Below are 24,712 nucleotides of genomic sequence, written 5' to 3' on the forward strand. Positions count from 1 at the left end.
ACTCTATAAATTCACGACAGTGGTTCCTGCGAGAGGAAGGGTGGGAGACAGAGAGAGAAGTAGCAACAGAAGGATAAGCACTGTGGGGCCTTTAATCATACTTGAACCATTTAACTTTTAAACTGACTGGTAACACACATTTGCTTCTTGGTATATTTTCCTGAAGTCTGACATTTGCAGTAATAACAATGACAGGAAGAAAGGGAGGGAGGAAACAGAAGAGAGATGCAGAGCAAGAGAGAGTAACAGGGAAGGAGGGATGCAGAGAGTGAGGGAGAAAAAGAGGTAGGGAGAAAATGTAGAGAATATATAAACTTTCAAGTCCCTTCAATGGTGTTAAAGTACTGAAATATGAATAATAAAACTCTAGCTTAACCCCAACGGCATTTTTATTTATGTGTTCCAATTTCCTTTTCCTGATTTTTCTGACAATGTTGGAAGCATTCTACCTTCTCGCATATATGATTTTTGGTAAAATCAGGGGAGAAATTCACAGATGAACACCTCTGGAAGTACTTAAAGCATGGAATAAAATTTTGGTTCTAAGACCCTAGAATTCCAGATGACCAGTGCAGTGGCTTTGCTCTGCCACCGTGCTATCTTCCTCCTTTAATTGTCTGAAGCCTGGCAGTGGCACAACGAAACCTACAACCAAGACCATGTTGATTCTGTGATTCTGGAAGAGGTCACAGCGCTGGTCACCAGCAGCGGGGGGAGGAGAAAGGGTGGCTGTGTTGTCTCCAAGAGGGACAAGGAAGGAGCAAAAAGACAAATAGCCTTGGCAGCCTCTTGTCTTTCCTGGAGAAGTAGTCTTTCTTTTCTTTTAAAAGCGGGGGGAAACCCACAATTCAGCAAAGGACTAAATTCTTAAAATAGACTATGTCAGATGAGAAATTTCCTAAACACACTTTATTAATCATCAGAAAGAGAAAAGAAAAAAAATCACATAAAGAAAAGGAACTCACAGTTTAGAATCTTCTTTGGTCATGGAAGCAAATGTAAACATGAGGCCCCCATGGGGACACAAAAGAGCGCTGTTCCCAACTGATGACACAGGGCTGCATCTTGTCGGCTTTCTACTCAAATAAGACAAGGAGGAGAAATATACCTAATTACTGCATGACGAAAGAGAAGATTTTAAAATAAGTATTTCAAAATCAGAGATATATTTAAGAAAATATTAGTAATTAAATGTGTTTCTTAGGCTTATTCATTTAACTTAATAGAAAAGAAAGCTTTCAGTGTGTGCTGGTGAAAGTAACCATGAAGGGTACAACAAACAGAATCCATGAAATCTTAAAAAATACCAGAGTCAAACCGAGTCATAATAACAATAAAGGAAATAAAACATATTTTGTTTCTACCTAACAAATTTCCGCCACTCTTCGACAAAGAACTGAGACACGATGTAGAGGACATCCGTATCCTAGAACACAAAAATCACAAAACAGTATCCGTCAATTTACCGCCTGCTTAAGACAAATTCCTTATAATATACTTTGGTTGTCCTTATTCAAGTTTTATAAATAAAATGAAAACACAGTCCTCTACCAAAAAATAGCAGGCTGGAGTAAATCCCCTGGTTAGATAACTAAACAAATGAGAATAGGAGAAGTTCTGGGTTGTTCTGAAATAGCTCACTGGGAACTTGGCATGGGCCTTAAAAAGTAAAGATGCATTCTTTCCTTTGTGGGAGTCATTATACCTCTGGCCAGTTACTGAGACACGGTCTGTTTTTATCCTGGAACAAATTTGGGAGAGAAGTCTTTTGCTCGTTTGCAATCATCTTATGTAAGGCTTCATTTTCTTCCCCTTCTCTTTCTAAAATCTGAAAGAGAATGAAGCAATCAACTGTCTCCTGCTGACAGCACATGACTTGCCTCCTCCCTACACCCCCGTCAGAAGTACAATGTTAATTTCCCTGGGAAGTCAACCCAGGAGGTGGCATGCCATTTCCCCAGATGTCAGTAGCATTCAGTACCTTGCACTGTGAACAGCACTCTTTGTAACTTGGAAACTCAGGAGCCTTTGGAAAGTACTGCTGCAGTTTGCTCCAAGCCTCTTTAGAAACAAGCCTTCTTTCATTTTCAGATATGCATAACTCACCTGAGTTTAAAAAAAAAATTGGAAAAAAAAAAAGCTGAAAAAAAGTCAATATCTATTTCCTATTTCTTAAACTTAAGAAAAATCCATAGGTGCACTTTTCTTGCTTTGCTAAAGTGTGGTATTTCTAGCTCTCTTTTGTTTTCAAAAACTTCTGAATTTCCAATTTCATTTTAATTCTAAAGGAGGTAGCCATTAACCTCAATTTTATGTCCTTAATCTAGGTCCGTGGTTGAAAAAAAATCATGAGATAAAAACAAATGTACAAAGCTAAAACCGTGCATTTTCTTTCTCCCTGCAAGGAAGGAAGTAGTCAAAAATGGGATTCCAGGAGTCCTGGGACCTCTGTGCCATGGCAGGGGCTGCTTAACAAAATCACGTGTTCTCCCACACTCAAAGGTTATCATTTCCTGCAGACTTTATTGTCTCCCATTTGACTAATCCTGAAATCACACTGCATTAAAATAATATTTTGACAGCTGCGTCCAACCATCACAGGACCATTACCTTAAGTTATCAATTCAAACAAGATAAAGCAATCTACTGTTCAATCTGAAAACCATCTCCAGTCAAGCACCAACTTGTTTGCTATTTGCAATTTATTCTAAAGATCCCCTTCAATCTTCAAAAATCCCAGAAGACATTAAAAAAAAAAAAAAAATACTAGTCACTGCCACTCTGCCAGGACCATTCTCCTCTGGCTCTACTTGTGGTTATATTTAGTATTGTTTCAGCTGTTTCAAAGCGGTAAGTTAGTGAACTTCACTTATCTACCCATATCGGTCATTACTCAGAAAACGATCTTTAAATTTCTAACGTCATATGTTTGTTTCTGCACCCATTGGCAAGGTACTTGTAGATTTATTAAGAGTAATAAAGCCAGGAACTTTCTAAATACATACTACACTTTCCATAATAAATGAATTTAGAAAGATGAATATAACCAGGCCGAGTACAGCTAGCAAGTAATAAAGCTGGGATACGAAACCAGGTCTATAGGCCAGGCACAGTGGCTTGCTCCTGTAATCCCAGCACTTTGGGAGGCCTAGGCAGGTGGATCACTTGTCAGGAGTTTGAGATCAGCCTGGCCAACATGACGAAACCCTGCCTCTACTAAAAATACCAACATTAGCTGGGTATAGTGGTGCTCGCCTGTAGTCCCAGCTACTCTGGAGGCTGAGGCAAGAGGACTGCTTGAGTCTGAGAGGCAGAGATTGCAGTGGACTGGGCAACAGAGAGAGACTCCATCTCAAAAACACAAAACAAAACAAAACAAAACAAAACAAACAAAACAACAAAACCAGGTCTAAGGCCGGGTTTGGTGGTTCACACTTGTAATCCTAGCACTTTGGGAGGCCAAGGCGAGCGGATCACGAGATCAGGAGTTCGAGACCAGCCTGGCCAACATGGCGAAACCCTGTCTCTACTCAAAATACAAAAATTAGCCAGGCATGGTGGCAGGCACCTGTAATCCCAGCTACTCAGGAGGCTGAGGCAGAAGAATTGCTTGAATGAGGAAGGCGGAGGTTGCAGTGAGCCAAGATTGTGCCATTCCACTCCAGCCTGGGCGAGAAGCAAGACTCTGTCTCAAAAAACAAACAAACAAACCCAGGTCTATAGCTCATTCAAACCCCATAATATATTTTAAAATGTATTTTTTTATTTAATAGGAAATAGGCCAGGGGCAGTGGCTCACGCCTGTAATCCCAGCACTTTGGGAGGTTGAGGTGAGAGGATCACAAGGTCAGTAGTTAAAGACCGGCCTGACCAAAATGGTGAAACCCCATCTCTACTAAAAATACGAAAAAAAATTGGCTGGGAGTGGTGGTGCACGCCTGTAATTGCAGCTACGTGGGAGGCTGAGGCGGGAGAAGCACTTGAACCCGGGAGGCAGAGGTTGCAGTGAGCTGGGATCGCACCATTGCACTCTAGTCTGGGTGACAGAGCAAAACTCCGTCTCAAAAAAAAAAACAGAGTCTCATTCTGTCGCTCAGGCTGGAGTACAGTGGCACGATCATAGCTCACTGGTGCCTCCACCTCCTGGGCTCAAGCAATCCTCCTGCCTTAGCCTCCTGAGTAGCTTGGATAACAGGCACGAGCCACCATGCCTGACTAACGTTTTATTTTGTAGAGAGGGAGTCTCTTGAATTTCTGGTTTTAAACAACCCTCCTACCTCAGCCTCCAAAAATGCTGGATTATAAGCATGAGCCACTATGCCTGGTCCCTATAATTTATAATACCTCAAAATGCAACTTAACTTCTACCCCTCACCTCTTCTGGATCTCTGAATAATCCTCAAAAAATTATTTTGCTTTAATAAACTTGTTACCAGAGAAATGAGGTCACAAAGTAAACATGTACATTTTCTTTCTGGGTGGGCTGTTAATTTAAATTTCCCGCAAGTCTATGAAAACTTACTCTAACATGCCCATCCTCAGACACAATTAGGGAATTTATTTTTTAAAAACGAAAGAAAAAGATTAATTGGATTATCAAACCTTAACTTAGTAAGTCCTTATGGTGAAGTATAATGTAACTATAAAAAAGATTAAGGTAGACTTCCATGACCTGATTTGGAAAGAACTCCATGGCAATTATAATATTTAAATGGTTTCTTTTTTATGCTTTAAAAAAAAAAAAGAGATTCTTTGTGTGTGGTATAACTCCATGTGGTTATGAGGAAACATAATGGGAATGTGCACACACACTTTACTATTAAATGAGCAGAGGAGACCACAGACACTGTGGGTGCGCGGCTTCATTCTGATATCGGGGTACTTTTAGGTAGTGACTGGCTTTTATGTGGGATGAGTGTTTCTCATATGATTAGGAAAGAACAACCAAAATTCATTTCTGAGATCAGAATAATAGTAAATAATCATTTTACTATAGTCTAGTTGGTAATAAATATATATAGTCCTTCACTCTACTTCTTAGCTGAGTTTCTAAATTTAATTTCCTATTATTCTAATAATTACTACCACAGTAGTTGCTAATATGTAATATTAACTATGAATATTAATACAATTAATGTAATTAATAATGAAATAAATATACTTGAATATTGTCTATGACCTCAAAATAGTTAAATAAATTTGGGTTGCTCTTTTCACTGTGACATATAAATTGTTAGAAATTAAACTTGTATCCTGCAATGAATCATGTTATTTCTTAAATTTTAAGAGAAAGCCAATCAACTAAATCCATTCTATGAGCAATATCTCCCAAAACAAGATCAAAGCAGTCAAGAGAGATTCAATTCACTAAACATAACTGGATATTCTAAAACTCAAAGATTCTTCTGATAAAAAGAGAAATCTAGTTAACAATGAATTTAGAGATACTGGATAAATGACCCTCAACCCCTCATCCTAAATCTAGTTCAAACTGCATATAATACTTTGGGCTTTGGGACATCTCAAGAAGTACTCTCAAAATAACAAAACACAACACAGCCCATCATCTAAGCAAACTAGGTGTAATAAACAAGGTAAGCTATAGGAAGGTTATTCACTTAAAGGAATACAAAGTAAAATGGATAAGAAAACTTGATACATATAATATCTGTATTATAAAGCTTCTTATATAATATCTGCAACAAATACTGAACTCTAGGATAGTAAATCTTCCAATGGAATATAATCCAATGATTAATTCACACAAAATCTATGATATATTAAATACATATAATACATTAGAAATATACAGGAATTTTGTTATAAAAATATCAAAATTTAAGTCAAGGACTTTCCAGGTTAAAATGATGTTTAAAACTGCATTTACTTTAAGAGCCTCATGAAACATCATTAAATCACAATAAAAAATAAAAAATAAACTTTTATTTTTAGAGACGGGATATCACTCTATCACCCAGGCTGGAGTTCAGTGGTGTGATCATAGCTCACTGTAACCACGATCTAATGGGCTCCAGCAATGCTCCTGCCTCCGTTTCCTGGGTATCTAGGACTACAGCCATGTGCCACTTTGCCTGGCTAATTTTTACTTTATTTCTTAATAGAGATGTGGTCTCACTATGTTGCCCAGGCTGCTCTCAAATGCCTCAGCCTCTTAAAGTGCTGTGATTATAGATGTGAACCACCACACCAAAGGATTTATATTTACAAAAAAAGACATACAGCTATAAAGATGAAAACAACAGAGGGAACAACAGGGATAAAAATTATAAGGGTTTAAAAGAAGGTGAATGAGACACAATAAAAATTAACTCTAAGTTGGCAAAAGTCAAGAAGTAGCCAGATTTGCTACACTGCAGTACTGTCCCCACAGACGCAAGAACTGAGGGCTCATGAAGTAAAGGTAGGGATTTACAAAAAATGAGAGAAGGGATGGAAAGTCTACTTAAGAGGTATGTAGTCAGATGCTCAGTCCCCTTCTCTGCCCTTGAGATCACTGTCCCCTCTAGCCACCAAAGACTACATGCTTATTTTCAGACAACAAAACCTAACCTGCACAGGGGACACAAAACACAGAGACAAATGAAGCGACAAGCTGAGACAGGGAGAATTAAACCTTTCCACTCTTGAATGCGGGGACTCCGAAGTCCTTTTCTTTCTACAGCTTCTGAAGAGTGACAGCAGATCTGAATTTTCTAGGCAGGCGAATGAAAGATACTTATGGAAAAACCTTGGTGGCCCAATAGCAGACAGCGCCATTGGGAATTTCCCAGTGAAACAAGCCGGCTGGGGCACCGAACTAGTGAAGTTCAGTCACCAAGCCCCTCCAAGACACACGTGGCTTCCACAGAGTGCCTAGCATAATAAATGAACCCGTACAACACTGGGGACAAAGATCTTACGAGCCTACCAGAAATTGAAGTGGAGAAAAATTACCTACAAACAATGGCTTTGGACTTCTGAATGGTACGTTCAAACCACTATCACAAGTCTCTTTAGTTTTCACGGAAAAAATATTTCCAACAGACAGTTAAATACCTAGGCAAAACTATCCATTGCAGTGTGGTGATCCTAGACAGGTGACTCTTGCCTCTCTGTGCCTCAGTTTACTTACTCATCAGTAGAATGGATGCGATAATATACTGATAGCACAGGGTTGTTAGATTAAGTGAGTTGGCCAGGCATGGTAGCTGACGCCTGTAATCCCAGCACTTTGGGAGGCCAAGATAGGCAGATCAACTGAGGTCAGGAGTTCAAGACCAGTCTGGCCAACATGGCAAAACCCCATCTCTACTAAAAACCAAAAATTAACTGGGAGTGGTGGCACATGCCTATAGTTCCATGTACTCAGGAAGCTGAGGCAGGAGAATCATTTGAACCTGGAAGGTGGAGGTTGCAGTGAGCCGAGATCGCACCACTGCGCTCCAACCTGGGCGAGACAGTGAGACTCCATCTCAAAAAAACAAAAACAAAAAACAAAAAACCAGATTAAGTGAGTTAATATTTATAAATGTGGAAAACTACAGGCAAATGGTAAACATTCAATAATTGCCCACTATAATCTCCTCCTACCAGCATCATCAGCACACCTCCAGAAAGAGGTTTCAACAGAAACTTAATGAGTAAAGTGGATTTCTAAGTAAGGCTAGGTATCCTATACCAGAAAAATTTTACCCTGGACACATGGTACGTTGACAGATAACATAACACAAAAACAACGGTAGAAAACTATCCTTCTTTTTTTTTTTTTTTTTTTTTTTTTTTGAGACAGGGTCTCACTCTATTGCCCAGACTGGAGTGCAATGGTGCCATCTTGGCTCACTGCAACCTCCGCCTCCTGGGTTCAAGCAATTCTCCTGGGTCAGCCTCCCGAGTAGTTGGGATTACCGGTGCCCGCCATGGTTTTTGTATTTTTGCCCCAAATAATTACAAATTTTGTAAATCTGCCCAGCTAATTTTTGTATTTTTGTAGAGATGGGGTTTCACCATGTTAGCCAGGCTGGTCTCAAACTCCTGACCTCAAGTGATCCGCCCGCCTCAGCCTCCCAAAGTGCTGGGATTACAGGCATGAGCCATCATGCCCGGCCAAACTATCCTTTAAAATATTAGAGAACAAAGTATGGCACCAAAACACTAGAGTTACAGATCAAGATAACGGCCTTAAAAAATCACCCTTGTATACAATTTCTTCCTCCCTCCCTCCCTCCCTTCCTTTCTTTCTCTTTCTCACTCTCTCGGTTTTGTTTTGTTTTGAGACAAGGTCTTGCTTGGTCGCCCAGGCTGGAGTACAGTGGCACGTGAATATGGCTCACTGAAGCCTCGACCTCCTGGGCTCAGGTAATCCTCTCAATGTAGCCTCTCATGTAGCTGGGAACACAGGTGCACACCATCACCACCCCTGGCTAATTTCTTGATGTTTCTGTAGAGATGGGGTCTTGCCATGATGCCCAGGATAGTCTCGAACTCTTGGACTCAAGTGATCCTCCCGCCTTGGCTTCCCAAAGTGCTGGGATTACAGGTGTGAGCCACCACCCCCGGCCTCTTATGTACAATTTCTGATAGGCTAGGGAGTGGAGTATGTGTCCTGAAATGACATTCAGCTTTGCCATGCTTTGTAGTCAAAACTGTCAGTACTGAAATGACATGATAAAAGGTGGGAAGGCAGAACAAAGGTCAGTGAGCTAAGGAGCACGAGGACAATCTAAGTCCCAGCACTGTTTCAAGTGGTAGCACCAAGCATGAAACAATATTCTGCCACGGATGCTTCAACTCTCAATATGGAGACACCAATCCCATGTGTCCACAACTATGCTGTGAAGGTTAGAAAAGGTGATAAGAGAGCATCACTGGAAAAATAGACCTCCTTCTGGCTATTCACCCGAACTTCCTACCCCTGTTTATTTCTTCATGCTATTCAGCACTCATGAGGTCAGCTCACCTGCTTCTGCTGTGCACCTGTAGTGTAAAAGACCAACCAGTAGACAGATAGGGTGATACGATGGAAAGAACAGAGGAATTTGGGACTCACAGAGACCAAGACCCAAACACACACCCCAGGATGGCTGCTTGCTAGTTGTGTGGCCTGTAAATGGGAATGCCACTCACCTAGTGGCCTAAAGTGCAGTGAGATAATCCAGAATGGTAGTACCACTCTAGTGACAAACACCATCACTAGTGTCATCAACGGCACTTCATATAAAAGTGCCAGCGTGCATCAGGGATAAAAGTGAGACATTATCCACTGGTTCACAGTCAACTGATGAAACAAGAACTATAGTTAAGAATTTATTAGGATCAACAGGAATCCGAAATATTAGCAATAAATTAGCACATAACAAGAAACGCATGAACATGGGTTAACAAAACAAACCACTGACAAGCCAACTTTTCTGTGTCAAATTTATTGTCCTATTTATTTTATTTTAATGAGATGGGGTAACGCGCTGTTGTCCAGGCTGGAGTGCAGCATCGTGATCATAGCTCACTCTAGCCTCAGACTCCTGGGTCAAGTGATCCTCTCACCCTCCTGAGAAACTGGGACTGCAGGCACACACCACCAAACCCACTTAACATTTTTTTAGAGACAGGGTCTTGCTGTGTTGCCCAGACTAGTCTCAAACTCCTGGGCTCAAGCAATCCTCCTACCTGATCCTTCCTAGTAGCTGGGATTATAGGTGCAAGCTACGGCACTCCAGTGCTCAGACTTTTTGAAGGTGGGAAGGGGAACTTATGAAGTAGAAAGCTTTGAGAAACAGACACCTGCTTGACTTTCAGAGTGCTATTAGAATAGAAAATTGTGTCTAATATATGATGAATCCCTTGCACAATCATCTTGTAAAAGCTACTTATCAGAAGTAAGCATTCACCAAGACCAAGTAAACAAATACATGAACAAATACATAGGATTAAATGAGGATTTAGAATTTGGCTTTTTAAAAAACTATCTAGCACATAGTACACAGCAGCTGGTCAATACACAAACAAGAAACTAAACCAAGTCAAGACCAGTGGCTCGTGCCTATAATCTCACCACTATGGGAGGTAAAGGTGGGAAGCAAATTTAAAAATTAGCTGGGTGTGATGGTGCATGCCTACGGTCCCAGCTACTCAGGAGGCTAAGGCAGAAGGATCACTTGAGCCTAGGATGTTGATGCTGCACTAAGCTAGGACAGCGATAGAGACAGATCATGTTGCAGATAAAATAAATAAATAAAAAACCACAGATAGCCCTAACAAGATGAAGAAGAAGAAACATATGAGCAGTATTCTCAAAGTGTTTAACTTGGACAATGACAGTCATGGGAAACAACTGAAATTCAATACTTCAAATTCAAAAGCACGTCAATGGGACAAGTGACAAGAAGTTTCTTTTCCAATGATTTCCTCTAAATATGGGGAAATTCTACTTAAAAAAAATTTTTTCTCCCAGGTAAGATGTGAGAGACACTGGCATGAAAGCCAGGCAGTAGAAGCTAAAAGTAAAAAAGGATAATAAAACAGAACTCATTTATGCTTCTAGCTTACCATGTGGACACAGAATATCTTCATTAAAATTTAATTCCTCCTCTTCTTTTCTTTCTTCCTTTGATTCATCTAATCAAAAGAAATACAAATGATATCTGCTGTGGTTATTGTGTACTTAAAGTTCAAAGTAGCAGATATACTACTCTGCACAATTTGGAACAAAGAAAACTTTAAAACTCTGAAAATTAGACCCATGTGATTCCTACACAGTTCTGCTAAAAAGTGTTATATTTCTTTCCCTTAAAAGGAAAGAGGAACATCTCAATGACAGTTAACTTTTAAAGATTTAGGTTATGCAAGAAAATGTGCCTTTTTAAATTGAAAAAATGGAATTCTTCTATTAATTCTAGTCAAGGTATTGAGAATACTATGTCATGAACCAAGTTAATCACCTACATTGTCATGTCATGGCATGTCATTTTCACCTACCTACACTTTTTGGGGATGAACACAAAGCATTAAAGACAAATGAAATAAGGACTTAACCTTTACCATCAAACATAGTCGTCCCCACTGATCCGTCCAGGGATATGTTCCAAGACCCTCCATAGATGCCTAAAACCTCATATACTACCGAACTCCATAAACATCCATTGGCATATTTCTGTTCAAGTCTTCCACCCACAAATTTAATGCTTTTTCCCTCTTAACTCACACTGTGACCATAACTTGTAGCTTGTAGTGTGACAGCAAAACTAGCATGAATTTTTTTCCTTCTTAATTTCACAGATAGATTTGTTCCTACAGATCTTAGCAAGCTCACCATACAATTTTTTTTCTTTCCTTATTTCAATCAAGAACTTACTTCCACCTTTCCACTTAAAGGAAGCACTTTGTGGCTTCTTTTTGACATACCTGAATTACCAACATTACCACTCTTCCACTTTGAGACCATTAAAGTAAAATAAGGGTGACTTGAACACTGGCACTCCTACAGTCAATCTGAGCACCAAGAAGATTGCTAGGTGACCAGTGGGTAGCATGTATAGCATGGATAAGTTGGACACAGGGAAAACTCACGTCGCAGGCCAACCAACCAACCAACCAAAAAAACCCCCCACAAAAATCAAGTAAAAAAATGGGCAAAGGAAGGATATGACCAGATAATTCTGTCTCCTCTTTTTCTCTCTGTCACACATACAAATAACTTCTCAAGCCCAAGAAGATGGTCAACCTCAATGACATTTTGAAAAACGTTAAGCCTCAACACTGCTAAGTCTAACTTCCTGTATTGGGCTGATAAAAATTGATGTGACTGCCAGACATGGTGGCTCATGCCTGTAATCCCAGCACTTTGGAAGGCTGAGGCGGGCAGATTAAGGTCAGGAGTTCAAGACCAGCCTGGTCAACATGGCAAAACCCCCTCTCTGCTAAAAATACAAAAATTAGCCCGGCGTGCTGGTGCGTGCCTGTAATCCCAGCTACTCCGGAGGCTGAGGCAAGAGAATCACTTGAGCCTGGGAGGTGGAGGTGGGAGTGAGCCAAGATTGCACCACTGCACTCCAGACTGGGCGACAGAGGGAGACTCCATCTCAAAAAAACAAAACAAGAAAAAACAAAACTGATGTGAATGATGTATTCTTTATGTTGACAAAAGCAAGCAAAATGAACCCCCTAATATGAATATATTGAAGAAAATTTACCAATATGTCAGTATGTGGCAATTATAAATATTTGTAATTCTCTGATCCAGAGATTTCTAGGATTTCTCAGAAATAATCTGAAAATTTTGTAATGATGTAAGTACAGGACACAAAAGGACCCTCACTGCATCTGTGTATACATACGTAAAAAATTAAAATAGAATCAGATAAACATAATGGATCCACAAAACAAAATGCAATCAATCAATAAAAAGGGCTGAATGTTTTGACATTCAGTAAGTCATATGTACAACTGTGCCCAAATGAGTTGCATTATAAAAAGCCACTATTTACAGTGATTGTATCTGGTAGGAAGGCTTTAAAGTTCTACTTTGTCACATTTGTGCTGCTTGAAGCTTTTGAAATTTTTTAATGGGGGAAGGAAAATAGAGGCATATTACTCTGAAAGCAACATGAAAAATACTTTTAAGCTATGCCAACATGAAGGCACTTTCTACTACGGCATCCAATTTTACTAAAAATGAAGGGACACTGATATATAAAAAGGCTTTTTTTTTTTTTTGGAGACGGAGTGATGCTCTGTCTCCCAGGCTGGAGTGCAGTGGCACGATCTCGGTTCACTGCAACCTCCTCCTCCTGGGTTCAAATGATTCTCCTGCCTCAGCCTCCTGAGTAGCTGGGATTACAGGTGCATGCCAACACGCCTGGCTGATTTTTGTATTTTTAGTAGAGACAGGGTTTCACCATGTTGGTCAGGCTGGTCTCGAACTCATCACCTCGTGATCCGCCCACCTCGGCCTCCCAAAATAAAGAGGTTTTAAAAAGCAGTAAATAAATACTTAACACTAAGTCACATGTTATCACTAAAATTATAGTATGTTTTTTCAAATGACAGGATAATAAAACTCAAATTGATGTTAAGTTCATGAATTATATAGCACAATAAAATATTTTAATCAAAAGTAAAAACTCGGCTGGGTGCAGTGGCTCACATCTGTAATCCTAGCACTTTGGGAGGCCAAGGTGGGCGGATCACTTGAGCTCAGGAATTCAAGACCAGCTGGCCAACATGGTGAAACCCCATCTCTACTAAAATACAAAAATTAGCCGGGCATGGTGGCGCATGTGTAATGCCAGCTACTCAGGAGGCTGAGGCGGGAAAGTCACTTGAACGGGGGGTGGTGGGGAATGTTGGCAGAGGTTGCAGTGAGCCAAAATCACGCCACTGCACTCTAGCCTGGGGGACAGAGTGAGATTCCGTCTCAAAAAAGTAAAAAAAAAAAGTCTCAAAAAAAGTAAAACCTCTTCAAGTTTGAAAATATTAATCACAGCTCAAGGAGTTTAAAATACTGGGTTGGTTTTCTCAAAAAGTAAGGTGGTGAGATGGGAAGATCAATACCAAATAAAATAAATATAATATAAAGTGATAGAAATGGCCCAGCCTCAGTGGTTCACATCTATAATCCCTGCACTTTGGGAAGCCAAGGTGGGAGGATCGGTTGAGCACAAGAGGGAGACCAGCCTGGGCAACAAAGTGAAGCCGTATCTCTAGAATTCAAAAGAAATAAAAACTGGTCAGGTGCGATGGCTAATGCCTGTAATCCCAACATTTTGGGAGGCTGAGGCAGGTGGATTACTGGAGGTCAGAAGTTCAAGACCAGCCTGGCCAACATGGTGAAACCCTGTCTCTTCTAAAAATACAAAATTAGCTGGGCATGGTGGTGTGCACCTGTAGTCCCAGCTACTCGGGAGGCTGAGGCAGGAGAGCCGCTTGAACCTGGGAGGCAGAGGTTGCAGGGAGCCAAGATCGCGTCATTGCACTCCAGCCTGGGCAAAAAGAGCGAAACTCCATCTCAAATAAACAAATAAATTAAATTAAAACTTAAAAAATAAAATAATGATATAAATGATATGAAATGCTTGAATGCAGAAAATACAGAATATTTCAATAAAGGTCAAGAACATTAAAGTAATAAATTTCCTTGACATCTTATGAAGCACTGATTATAAAATTAAATTTAGTATTTGATTTACAATAACATAATTTCTGATTTGAAAGCATATGAAACTCAGAAGAATTTACAAGCAGAAAGCTATTTAAAAGCTGCCCTCTCTACTTGATGAAAGATTAAGAAGTACAAGCTCATTTACTTGACAAAGGAAGTGTGGCAGATAATCTAAAACCAAAATGTACTGAGCATACAATATATTATGCCAATTTGCAGTAGACTTAACCTTTCTTTAAACTCTTAGCCTAGAACAGAATTAATATTAATTTTGCATGTGATTAACTAGAGAGAGCTTGAGCCCAAAGCATGATAGGTTATACAGGAAAATTTCACGTGAGTCCTTGCTGAATTTCAATAGCTTAAAAATCTTTTATTTGCTCTGAGCTACTTGTGAGAGCTTGCAGTATTTTATTTTATTTTATTTTAATTTAATTTAATTTTTTTGAGATGGAGTCTCGCTCTGTCGTCCAGGCTGGAGTGCAGTGGTGCGATCTCGGCTCACTGCAACCTCCGCCTCCCGGGTTCATGCCATTCTCCTGCCTCAGCCTTCCAAGTAGCTGGGACTACAGGCGCCCGCCACCTCACCTGACTAATTTTTGTATTTTTAGTAGAGACAGGGTTTCACTGTGTCAGCCAGGATGGTCTTGATCTCCTGACCTCGTGATCCACCCGTCTCAGCCTCCCAAAGTGCTGGGACTACAGGCGTGAGCCACTGTGCCCAGTCAAGAGCTTGTAAAGTTGTCTTTAAAATTACATGGATGGGTATGAAACCAATTTTACGAATTTTTGGGTTTTGTTGTTTTTTAAGAGACAGAGTCTCGCTCTGTCACCCAGGCTGGAGTGTAGTGGCGCAATCTTGGGTCATGGTAACCTGCGACTCCTGAGTTCAATCGATTCTACTATTTCAGCCTCTTGATTAGCTGGGACCACAGGCGTGCAGCACCACTCCTGGCTAATTATTTTTGTATTTTTAGTAGAGACGGGGTTTCACCATGTTGCTCAGGCTGGTCTTAAACTCCTGACCTCAAGTGATCAACCTGCCTCGGCCTCCCAAAATGCTGGGATTACAGGCATGAACCATCGCACCCGGCCTAAAATTGTTTTTTAGAGAAACAGGGTCTCACTCTGTTACCCAGACTGGAGTGCAGTGGGGCTGGCATAACCGCTGGGCTCAAGTGATCTGCCCGTCTGAGCCTCCCAAGTAGCTGGGACTATAGGAATGAGCCACTGTGCCCAGCCCACTTGTATTTTCATGGTATAATTTCACATATAGGTTTAAATTATTACCTTTATTTAAGGTGCTACCATTCATCTTTCCGTTGCTTTGTTCTGCATCACCATCTTGCTCATCTAGCTGTTCAAGAGCTAGCTGGCGCCAGCTCCGCAAGGAGGACTTCCCCACCCAAAATCCATCATTGCTGTGGAACAGAGAGAATGTTAAATCATACAAGTAATATTTCCAAACACTGTCCTCCCTTCTTTGCCTGTAAAAACAACTAAAGTGAATTACAAACACTCAACATCAGCTACTGTACATGTAATTGTTTTTAACCTACTTCCTAATTTTGGTCATTTTCTCTGTCCACTATTGAACTGCAGGGATCTAATATTTTGTTTCCATTCTAAATATTATCCTGCTTTTCCTACCTTCATGCCAATCACACCAATCAAATGGTAGGATGGAATACAGTGGCAAAGGCTATCTGACTCAGCAGCTTTCTTTATCATTGCCACAGGGGCGGTCGTTGCAAAATTTACTTTTGATCTGGCTCTGCCATTCACTTTATCACCCTTCTTCTAAACATCCCAACTTCCTATTTTCAATAAATAACGAGCTGCTTGGTTATGACCTCTTGAAAATTTCTTAGTTTATCATAAACAATGTACGCTGTGCAACATACCCCTTTACTGCTGCTTTCAGCAGATTATTAACAGTTTTATAATCTTCATTTAGTTGGTTCTTCAGACGCAATACGCGACAACGTTCTACTACACATTCCTTACACAGGGCTTTCACTACAGGCAAGAAAGAATGAAAGGAAATATATTTCATTCAAACAGACTTCCTGTTAGGAAAATGTTTTTAGCACTTCACAAACAGACACATTCTAAACCAAAGTCACAAATGTTGGCAATGTGGCAAACTGATATATACCCTAAATTATTTTACTAAGACAATTAGATACCAAGACAGCAATACTGTTATCTGAATAAAGAAAGAAAAATGAAAGAGAAAATGTTATATTATGTTAAAAGTATCTAAATACAGTATCTGACAAGGCTTACATGTACTTTTTATAAGATGATAATCAAATAACTGAGGTTCTAAGGTGGAGGGGTTAAATATAGCTGATAATTATAAATAATGATCTTCACGTGAAAGTGACCTTCAAAGCACACTAAAAGGAAAAGCAAAACGAAGGGTCTGGTTTAAAACACAAAGAAGTTTTAGGAATCATCTAAAATGTGAACGCTTTTCCCACTGCATGGTTTACTCATTGTGAATTAAGAACAGTGGCAGGTATAGTGGCTCATACCACCAAGAGCTTTGAGAAGCCAGGCAGGGAGGATAGCTTGAGGACAGGAGTTTGAGACCAGCCTGGGCAACACAGTGAGACCCTGTCGCTACAAAAAAATGTAAAAATTAGCAAGGCATGGTGGTGTGTGCCTGTAGTCCTAGCTACTTGGGAAGCTGAGTGGGAGGACTGCTTAAGCCTACAAGTTCAAGGCTGCAGTGCACTATGATTCCACCACTGTACTCCAGCTGGGGTAACAGAATAAGATTCTGTCTCAGAAAAAAAAAAAAACGGGCCACATATGGTGGCCCATTCTTGTAATCCCAGCACTTTGGGAGGCCGAGGCAGGTCGATTACTTGAGCCCAGGAGTTTGAGACCAGTCTGGGCAATATGATGAAACACCATCTCTACAAAAAATACAAAACTTAACCAGGCATGGTGGTGCATGCCTGTGGTCCCAGCTACTTGCAAGATTGAGATGGGAGCCTGAGGAGGTCAAAGCTGCAGTGAGCTGTGATTGCACCACTGCACTCTGGCCTGGGCAACAGAGTGAGACACTGTCTCAAAAAAACAAAAACAAAAAATTCCCAGAAATTTAGGAAACAAAACTCCAGTGGTGTTTAACAGAAGGCCTGCAGCATGTAGTTAAATATCTGGTTTATGCAGTAAGTTGTATACCATTAGAAAACAGCACTTAATTTCAGAAATAGTGTATTGGGGAGGGAGGTGTCATGTAATTTCCTACAGTCTCATCTGAAAATTGGAGGGGGGATTATGTTGGTAGCTACTCATGTAAAAAGAAAAATGTTTCAAGGAGGCAGAACAGAAAGGCAGCCAGAACAAAATAAAACCATGGGTACAATGTGGTCACATATATAGGTCTATATTGAAGGTAGAATCAAGCAGCTTCCATTCATAAACTAAGTAACCATCTACAGCTCAGACACTGGTAGCAGTCACCACAGGCGGGCGTGGTTGCTCCTGCCTGTAATCCCAGAACTTCGGGAGGGAAAGATAAGTGGATCACTTGAGCCCAGAAGTTTTGAGACCAGCCTGGCCAACACATTGAAACCCCGTCTCTACTAAAAATACAAAAATTAGCTGGGTGTGGTGGTGTGCGCTTGTAATCCCAGCTACTCGGGAGGCTCTAGAATCACTTGAACCCAGGAGGCGGAGGTTGCAGCGAGCTGAGATTGAGCCACTGCACTCCAGCCTGAGTAACAGAGCAAGACTCCATCTCAAAAAAAAAAAAAAAAAAAGTCACCATAACATGGAGGCACAAACTTGTAATTAACCAGACAAGGCCTCAAGTACCAGACAGTTTTCTCAAAAGGGTCTTATTTTGTCTGCTTTGAGAGGGGTTAAAAACAAAACAAATCGAAAAATGAACCAAAAAAACCCAACCAACCCTCTATGAATAGCATCAGTTGCTTCACTTCTACTTTATTTAGCAAATTCTTTTTGCAAAGTGTAAGGAATATTTGGTCTAGCATAGTTTGGGTCAAATCATCATAAGCCACACTCATAAAGACCATAAGATGAAGATTTAATGAGCTGCTCTTTTTTAAACAGAGAGGACATCTTGAATTACCAGTTAGTCTTGGACCTCCTCCATATCTACTATAGAAAATGTCAGCTGCATATTCAGATATCCTCTTCATAATTGATATTTTATCCGGGTGAAGCTTGTCATGGGAACACAGGCAAGCGTGATTATCAATAGGTTTGGTAGGTGTTGATTCATCCAACCACTTTTGCAGCCATTCCAGAGAGACAAACTCATAGGGCTCTGAGAAAGCAAGCATCGGAAAGAGCCTATGTATTTTTACAGTTTTTGGACTAAGTGATACATTCATTTTTTTCAAAAGACAATGCAAACTCTGTCCAGAGTTAGCAGAATCAGAAGAATCATTGTCTGGGGGAAGATGTTTTTACGACACAAAGCTCCAGTTAAGTGCCACTCCTCTGAGTTCAAGGAGCTCTGCACAGTAATGCTGAGTCTGCACAGTGCCCTATGAGATCGGCTGGTATTATTAACCACATTCTACAAGAGGCATCCACATAGAGTCTTGCCTAATAGCACAGCAGAGTTTTGATCAAGACACCCATGTTTGCTGACTACAAGTCATGCTCCATTGCTGCCTCACAAATAACACAACCTCATGCCCTACTATGTTTATTTCATAAATTATTTTTGTCATTACTTTTCACATGTATGTGATATACATCTGAAAATTAAAATGAGAAGCCAAACTGAACTCTAAGTTAGAAACTAACCTCACCAACTATGACCACACTTCAGAAGACCCTTTTAACTACTGAACTTTCTTTATCCAAGATGACACTGATGGCAATTTTGAAAAGGTATTTAATTCCCCCACCCAAATCCAAGTCATCATCTATTCATTATATTATTATTTATTTCAAGAAACTAACCTATTTTAAACAAGTTCCAGGATAAAGTACACTAGAACTGAGTCGTCATCAATTTTGAAGTTGCAAAAATTAAAAGACAAAACCAAACACCTCAAAATGAGTTTTAATTTGGGGAAAGGAAGTCCCTAGAATTCCCTAAAAGCCAAAATCAAAGATAAAGGGCCAGCTTTGATTACTTACAAAGATCTCCAGTGAGTCCCAGCATAAAACATAGAAGAAAACATACAGAGGTTGAATTTATATTTTTGTATTATATACTCCTTCTGATGAGATCTGAGGGACAGATACTTCAACGAAGCCCATTGTGACCAGTTTTATACTCCCCAGAGAGTTACATGTCTAGAAAACTAACTCCCATTTTAATTTTACAGCGAACCATTTCAATTTTTATGAAAACAAAATTTGGCACTGTACATCATCGACTAAGAGTCTTCTGACTGGTCAAATCGAAAGTGACTCCAGAGGAAGAGCACAGGACTGTGAGTCGAGGTCACGGTCTAATCCAAGTTCTGCCACCAAGAAAATGAACCTGAGCGAGTCACTTAAACTCTCTCTGTTTCCGGTCTTTTATTTGTAAAATGAAGGTAATAATACCTGCCTTCTACCTACCTCATGGGGATGTTGTTGAGTATAAAAGATAAGCTATGTGAAGCATTTTGAGCTTTTTGGAAGAAAAGAGATATGGAAAAGTTAATGACACATTTACATAACCTTATTATATAAAAGAGGAGAGCTTGGCTGGGCAAGGTGGCTCACGCCTGTAATCCTAGCACTTCGGGAGGCTGAGGCGGGCGGATCACCTGAGGTGTGGAGTTCGAGACCAGCCTGACCAACAGGGAGAAGCCCCGTCTCTACTAAAAATACAAAAAATTAGCTGGGCATGGTGGCGCATGACTGTAATCCCAGCTACTTGGGAGGCTGAGACAGAAGAATCACTTGAACCCGGGAGGTAGAGGTTGTGGGGAGCTGAGATTGCACCATTGCACTCCAGCCTGGGCAACGAGAGTAAAACTCCATCTCAAAAAAAAAAAAAGGAGGAGACCTTAAGACGCAGTATATGTAACACAGCTGCAGCACTTTACAGTATATCATTGTAAGGCTAATTGCATTCAAAATGCCTCCCGACTTTATTTGCCATTTGTCAAGCTTAATCTGCCAAGGATAGAGTACGCTGGGTATCTGGGGAATGCAAAGATAAATGATCCCTTTCCGAGAGCAAAATAAAGGGCTTAGCATACTCTAATCTTTTCCCAAGGACAGTCAATTAGATTAAAATGGTAAGTAATACAAAGGCTATCAGAGGAGAAAAAACAGGATTGTGATAAAGAGCAACCTTCAAGAATAAGTCACTAGGCATTCTAGTCTCCCCAGCAGCTGGGGAGGAGCGGACAGACAGCAGTATCTGTTACTGCCAACTGAAGAAAACACCCTAAGAATCCCGGCCCTCACAATGAAAGGAATCTAGGAAAGCTCAAAATGCACAAAGCCCTCCTTGCCAGGGTACGTCTGCAGGAATTCAAAGCCTAGGGTGACTGTGGCCTGACTGTCCAGCAACAACGTGGCTCAAAGGAAAGACAACATTTTCCAATCTCCCAGAAAACTTCCGAGGAAAGCTTGTTGTTTTGGTTTTTGAATCGTTCAATATAAATTTAATGAAAGATATAATAATTAGAAGAACGATGTATGGTTTTATAGTAAGAGGAGGAAGACAGAAAGCAGAGAACAGGCCTATAATTCTAATCTAATACCATGCTTATTACTAACTGAGCAAGTTTTCCAGATTTCACTTTAGTGCGCTGTGGGCTCCATGAGGGAAGAGTGACTATGCTCACAGAAGTCTTTCTTTCCATTCTCAGTCTCTATCATCATAAAGAGTTGCACTGACCTCTGCCAAGAGCTTGCCTGAGAATACAAGTGGAGCACAAGTCTCATGGTTAAGGCAGATTCTGCTGGTGGCAAAGTTTTTACACTACAGATGTTTCTGCACTAGAAAAAGACTCTGAGTGGGCCCCTCAAATATATTCCCTAGTATTTGTGATTCAGTAAACTACAAGGCCATGGATATAATCAACTCCAAATGAGGGAGAACTCTCCCATTATCAAGCTGGAGATACTGGACTGTATGAAACCTCAGCATTTGATGAGGAAAGCAAAATATTAAAATATTTACCACAGGGAAATATACATTTTGGTTTAAAGTTCTTAAAAAAAAAAAAAGCCAACAAAAAACAAACAAACAAAAAAAAACACCTGGATTTTGAACATGACACATTTTCTTAGGAAAGTTATATGGTCTAGAACAATTACAGCATTAAAAACATCTGAAACACTTTACCTAGAGATAAATTTAAGTATATTTCAATGGAAATAAAAAGGGCCAAAAGCATGTTCCTACTGAGGCTTAAATTTTAGGGTAAGTGATCTTTCTTTAAATATGTTCACACACAAAAATAAGATTTAGAAAATGCATAACGAAAGATTTCTCTTGCCAGCACAAAACCATGCTCATTAACTTTGAGATTCTACATAATTTTACAATGTGGAATTTCTACAATATAAGTTTACTGCAAATGGAAAATAATTATATAGCTCATAATTGGTAAAAGTATAAATAACACAGAGAAATATTCTAAGAACATAAGCATATTCTAAGAACATAAGGTGCCTGTACGCTGAATGAAAACAGCCAAAGGAAGCACAGTGCTAACTTGACACATAACATCTTTGAACTCCATAGTTCTAAAGAGTGGTTCAAATGAGTATTTCGCTTTAGACCCAGTTAAGTCCCTTTCTCTTGTCCAGTGGACACAGGAAACCATGAATAAAGTTTGGAAAATAGATTTCTAGGTCCCGACACCTTTGAACAAAGACTTATAAATTTAGAGATTTGAATCATGGGTTCATTCCCAAATCATTTCCAGTTAAATTAAGGTCAGTTTAATTCTTTAGGATAATCCCAACCCTTGGACATAGTTGAAGTAACAGATTACAAAGAAGGGTCAGAATCAAATTAAAATTCAGTTAAAATCTATTCTTACAGACTTAGCAATTTTTGTTTACATTTTGTTTAAAGTTATACTAGTAATGGAAAATTAAGATATTAAAAAGACAAACCACAAGTACAATTATGCTTAAGTATTTATTTTCTAAAGTGAGGACTAAATTGTCTCTCTTCCTTAAGTAGGAATTAGGCTTGGGAAATTCATGTCTTTGAAATGACAGATAATTTAATACAAATGGCACATCAGCCTTTAAAAAGGCTTAATTTGGTTTCATTTTGAGACACCAGGTAAACCTGAATAAACATATACAGAAAAGGGATAAGCTGGATTATGTAGGATATTTCTAAGAAATCAGGGGTCAGCAGAAAGCTTTTCTCCTCTTAGCATAATATTTGGTATTAAACTTCAAGTTAATCTAATAGCATAAAAAAAAAACTACTCATATAATAGAATGTCTGTTAAAACTGTCAGGTCACAAAGTATGCAAAGAAACAGAACAGGCAAGTTGCTTTTTCCATAGTAATCCAATCGGATTTTTCTTAAACAAGTTAATATCTCACAAAATATAAATATCTACAATACTCATGGATGCAAAGTGCTGACCTAAATGTTATAATTTATTAACAGCTTCCCATTTTTAGAAGTACAACGTAATGAAATAATATGGAATGCTACACATCAAGTTATTGTCGGTTTACAAAGCACTTTTAGAGTGTTTAAGCTGGCTTTAGTGGGTTATTAGAAAGAGTAAGTTTGAGAAAGTTTCTTCATATACATTTGTGAACATAAAAAAACAAGGCACTTAATGGCAACAGTGCTGTCCCAGAATATCTTACAGACCAGCTCCAGCAGGTAACCTTTGGTACAGCTCCTTAACCTCTTCGTGTTTTGCTTTTCCTTTATCCACACTTTGCTTACGCATCTCAGCCATTTCAATACACCACTCCTCAAATTTGGAATTATCCCGATCTACCAGCTCTTGAAGAAAGGCTATTCAAAACAGAAAGTCAAAAAACAACTTTATCCTTGTTTTCAAATATAGTGAACCATGCTAATCTCTAAATCATATCAAATACTGATTAAAACATTGTCAGAAATTCCAACTATGGTCTCCCTGTCTGCTAGAAACCTTCAATCTGAAGGTAGAAGTAAAACTGAAGACAGACACTGGAATAATACTAAGTTGATTCCCCCCACTTAGCTCTCCATGACATCATCAGCCTCCCAGAACAACTGAATGGCTCAAAATCACCACTTTAGAAAGATGATGCCAGGCGGGGCGCAGTAGCTCATGCCTGTAATCCCAGCACTTTGGAAGGCCGAGGCGGGTAGATCATGAGGTCAGAAGTTCAAGACCAGCCTGGCCAAGATGGTGAAACCCCGTCTCTACTAAAAATACAAAAATTAGCTGGGCGTTGTGGCATGCACCTGTAATCCCAGCTACCCAGAGGCTGACGCACAGAACTGCTTAAACCTGGGAGGCAGAGGTTGCAGTGAGCCAAGACTGCACCACTGCACTCCAGTCCGGGTGGTAGAGTGAGACTCTGTCTCAAAAAAATATAAATAAATAAAAAACAATAGATGATGCCACCAAACTTAGAAAAGTGCTGAGTAAAATGACTAAGACTGTCTTCAGGGCAGCAGCAACTCTACCTTTTATATTATGAAGTCTAGGAAATCTACAGATAAATGAATAAAATTCACAAATACTCTATAAACTGAACAAACTAAAACCAAATTATACTTTAAATACATGTTTTGATTACTTCCTGATTTTTTAATAATTGCATTGCTTTATTTCAGAAGCTCACTTTTTAAAAGTAAATTTGCAATTGATATTTACTTTCACCAACATTCAGCTTAAGAAATCAATTCATCATAATAACTAAAAGCAATCCACTAGTTATCATTCATCTTTGAGTATGGCATTCTAAAACATTTGCCTGATATAATCCTGGAAAACTGCTTTACCTGGAACTTGAACAGCAGTGTTGGGCTTTTCTTGAGTTTGCAGTCTATAAACCAACATATATGCATTTCGAGAGCAGTGAGTTCCTTTGCCACACTTGGGTTTACGTGTCTGAGACTTAGAAGGTTCTGCTGAGATAGAGAAATCAAAAGGTACCTTAAGTGCCTAGAGTTTGTTTATTCTTTAGCAGGGCTATAGAAAACAATTTCCAAAACATACACCTAAGAGACATTAACACCAATCTAAAACATTCGAATGCCATAGAAATTTGGCAGGCTCTTTAGCTTCTAATATTTAAAGAAGTTTACTACCGCTACTGCCAACCACATTACATTTTTAAAAGGTAAAAAGAAAATACGTTTTTCTGGGGAACAAACCTGGAACAACAACAAAAAAAATCACTATTGCCATAAGCTGATTTTTATGTTAGTCTTAAATTACAAAACTTAACTGAAGCCAGGCACAGTGGCTCATGCTTGTAATCATAGCACTCTAGGAGGCCAAGATGGGCGGATCACTTGAAGCCAGAAGTTCAAGACCAGCCTGGCCAACATGGAGAAACCCTGTCTCTACAAATAATACAAAAAGTAGGTGGGCGTGGTGGTGCGCACCTGCAGTCCACCTACTTGAGAG

The 24,712-nt window shown here is 39.6% G+C and overlaps 1 protein-coding gene across 5 annotated transcripts in view; it reads right to left on the reverse strand.

Moving 5' to 3' along the window:
* USP48 (ubiquitin specific peptidase 48) overlaps nt 1–24,712 on the reverse strand; it is a 102,732-nt gene that overhangs the window by 25,612 nt on the left and 52,408 nt on the right. For 3 of the 5 annotated variants that reach the window (XM_050790348.1, XM_050790329.1, XM_050790368.1), the window contains exons 10-19: nt 24,082–24,210; nt 22,951–23,100; nt 18,264–18,461; nt 16,057–16,171; nt 15,443–15,573; nt 10,543–10,611; nt 1,982–2,106; nt 1,706–1,828; nt 1,365–1,426; nt 966–1,076 (exon numbers count right to left, since the gene is read on the reverse strand). In XM_050790348.1, the coding sequence (XP_050646305.1) occupies nt 966–1,076; nt 1,365–1,426; nt 1,706–1,828; nt 1,982–2,106; nt 10,543–10,611; nt 15,443–15,573; nt 16,057–16,171; nt 18,264–18,461; nt 22,951–23,100; nt 24,082–24,210 (1,213 nt within the window). The remainder of the gene's footprint in view (nt 1–965; nt 1,077–1,364; nt 1,427–1,705; nt 1,829–1,981; nt 2,107–10,542; nt 10,612–15,442; nt 15,574–16,056; nt 16,172–18,263; nt 18,462–22,950; nt 23,101–24,081; nt 24,211–24,712) is intronic. The other 2 variants (XM_050790358.1, XM_050790338.1) reach the window with 1 other exon arrangement.

Source organism: Macaca thibetana, chromosome 1 (assembly GCF_024542745.1).
Source record: "Macaca thibetana thibetana isolate TM-01 chromosome 1, ASM2454274v1, whole genome shotgun sequence".
NCBI classification, from domain to species: Eukaryota; Metazoa; Chordata; class Mammalia; order Primates; family Cercopithecidae; genus Macaca; species Macaca thibetana.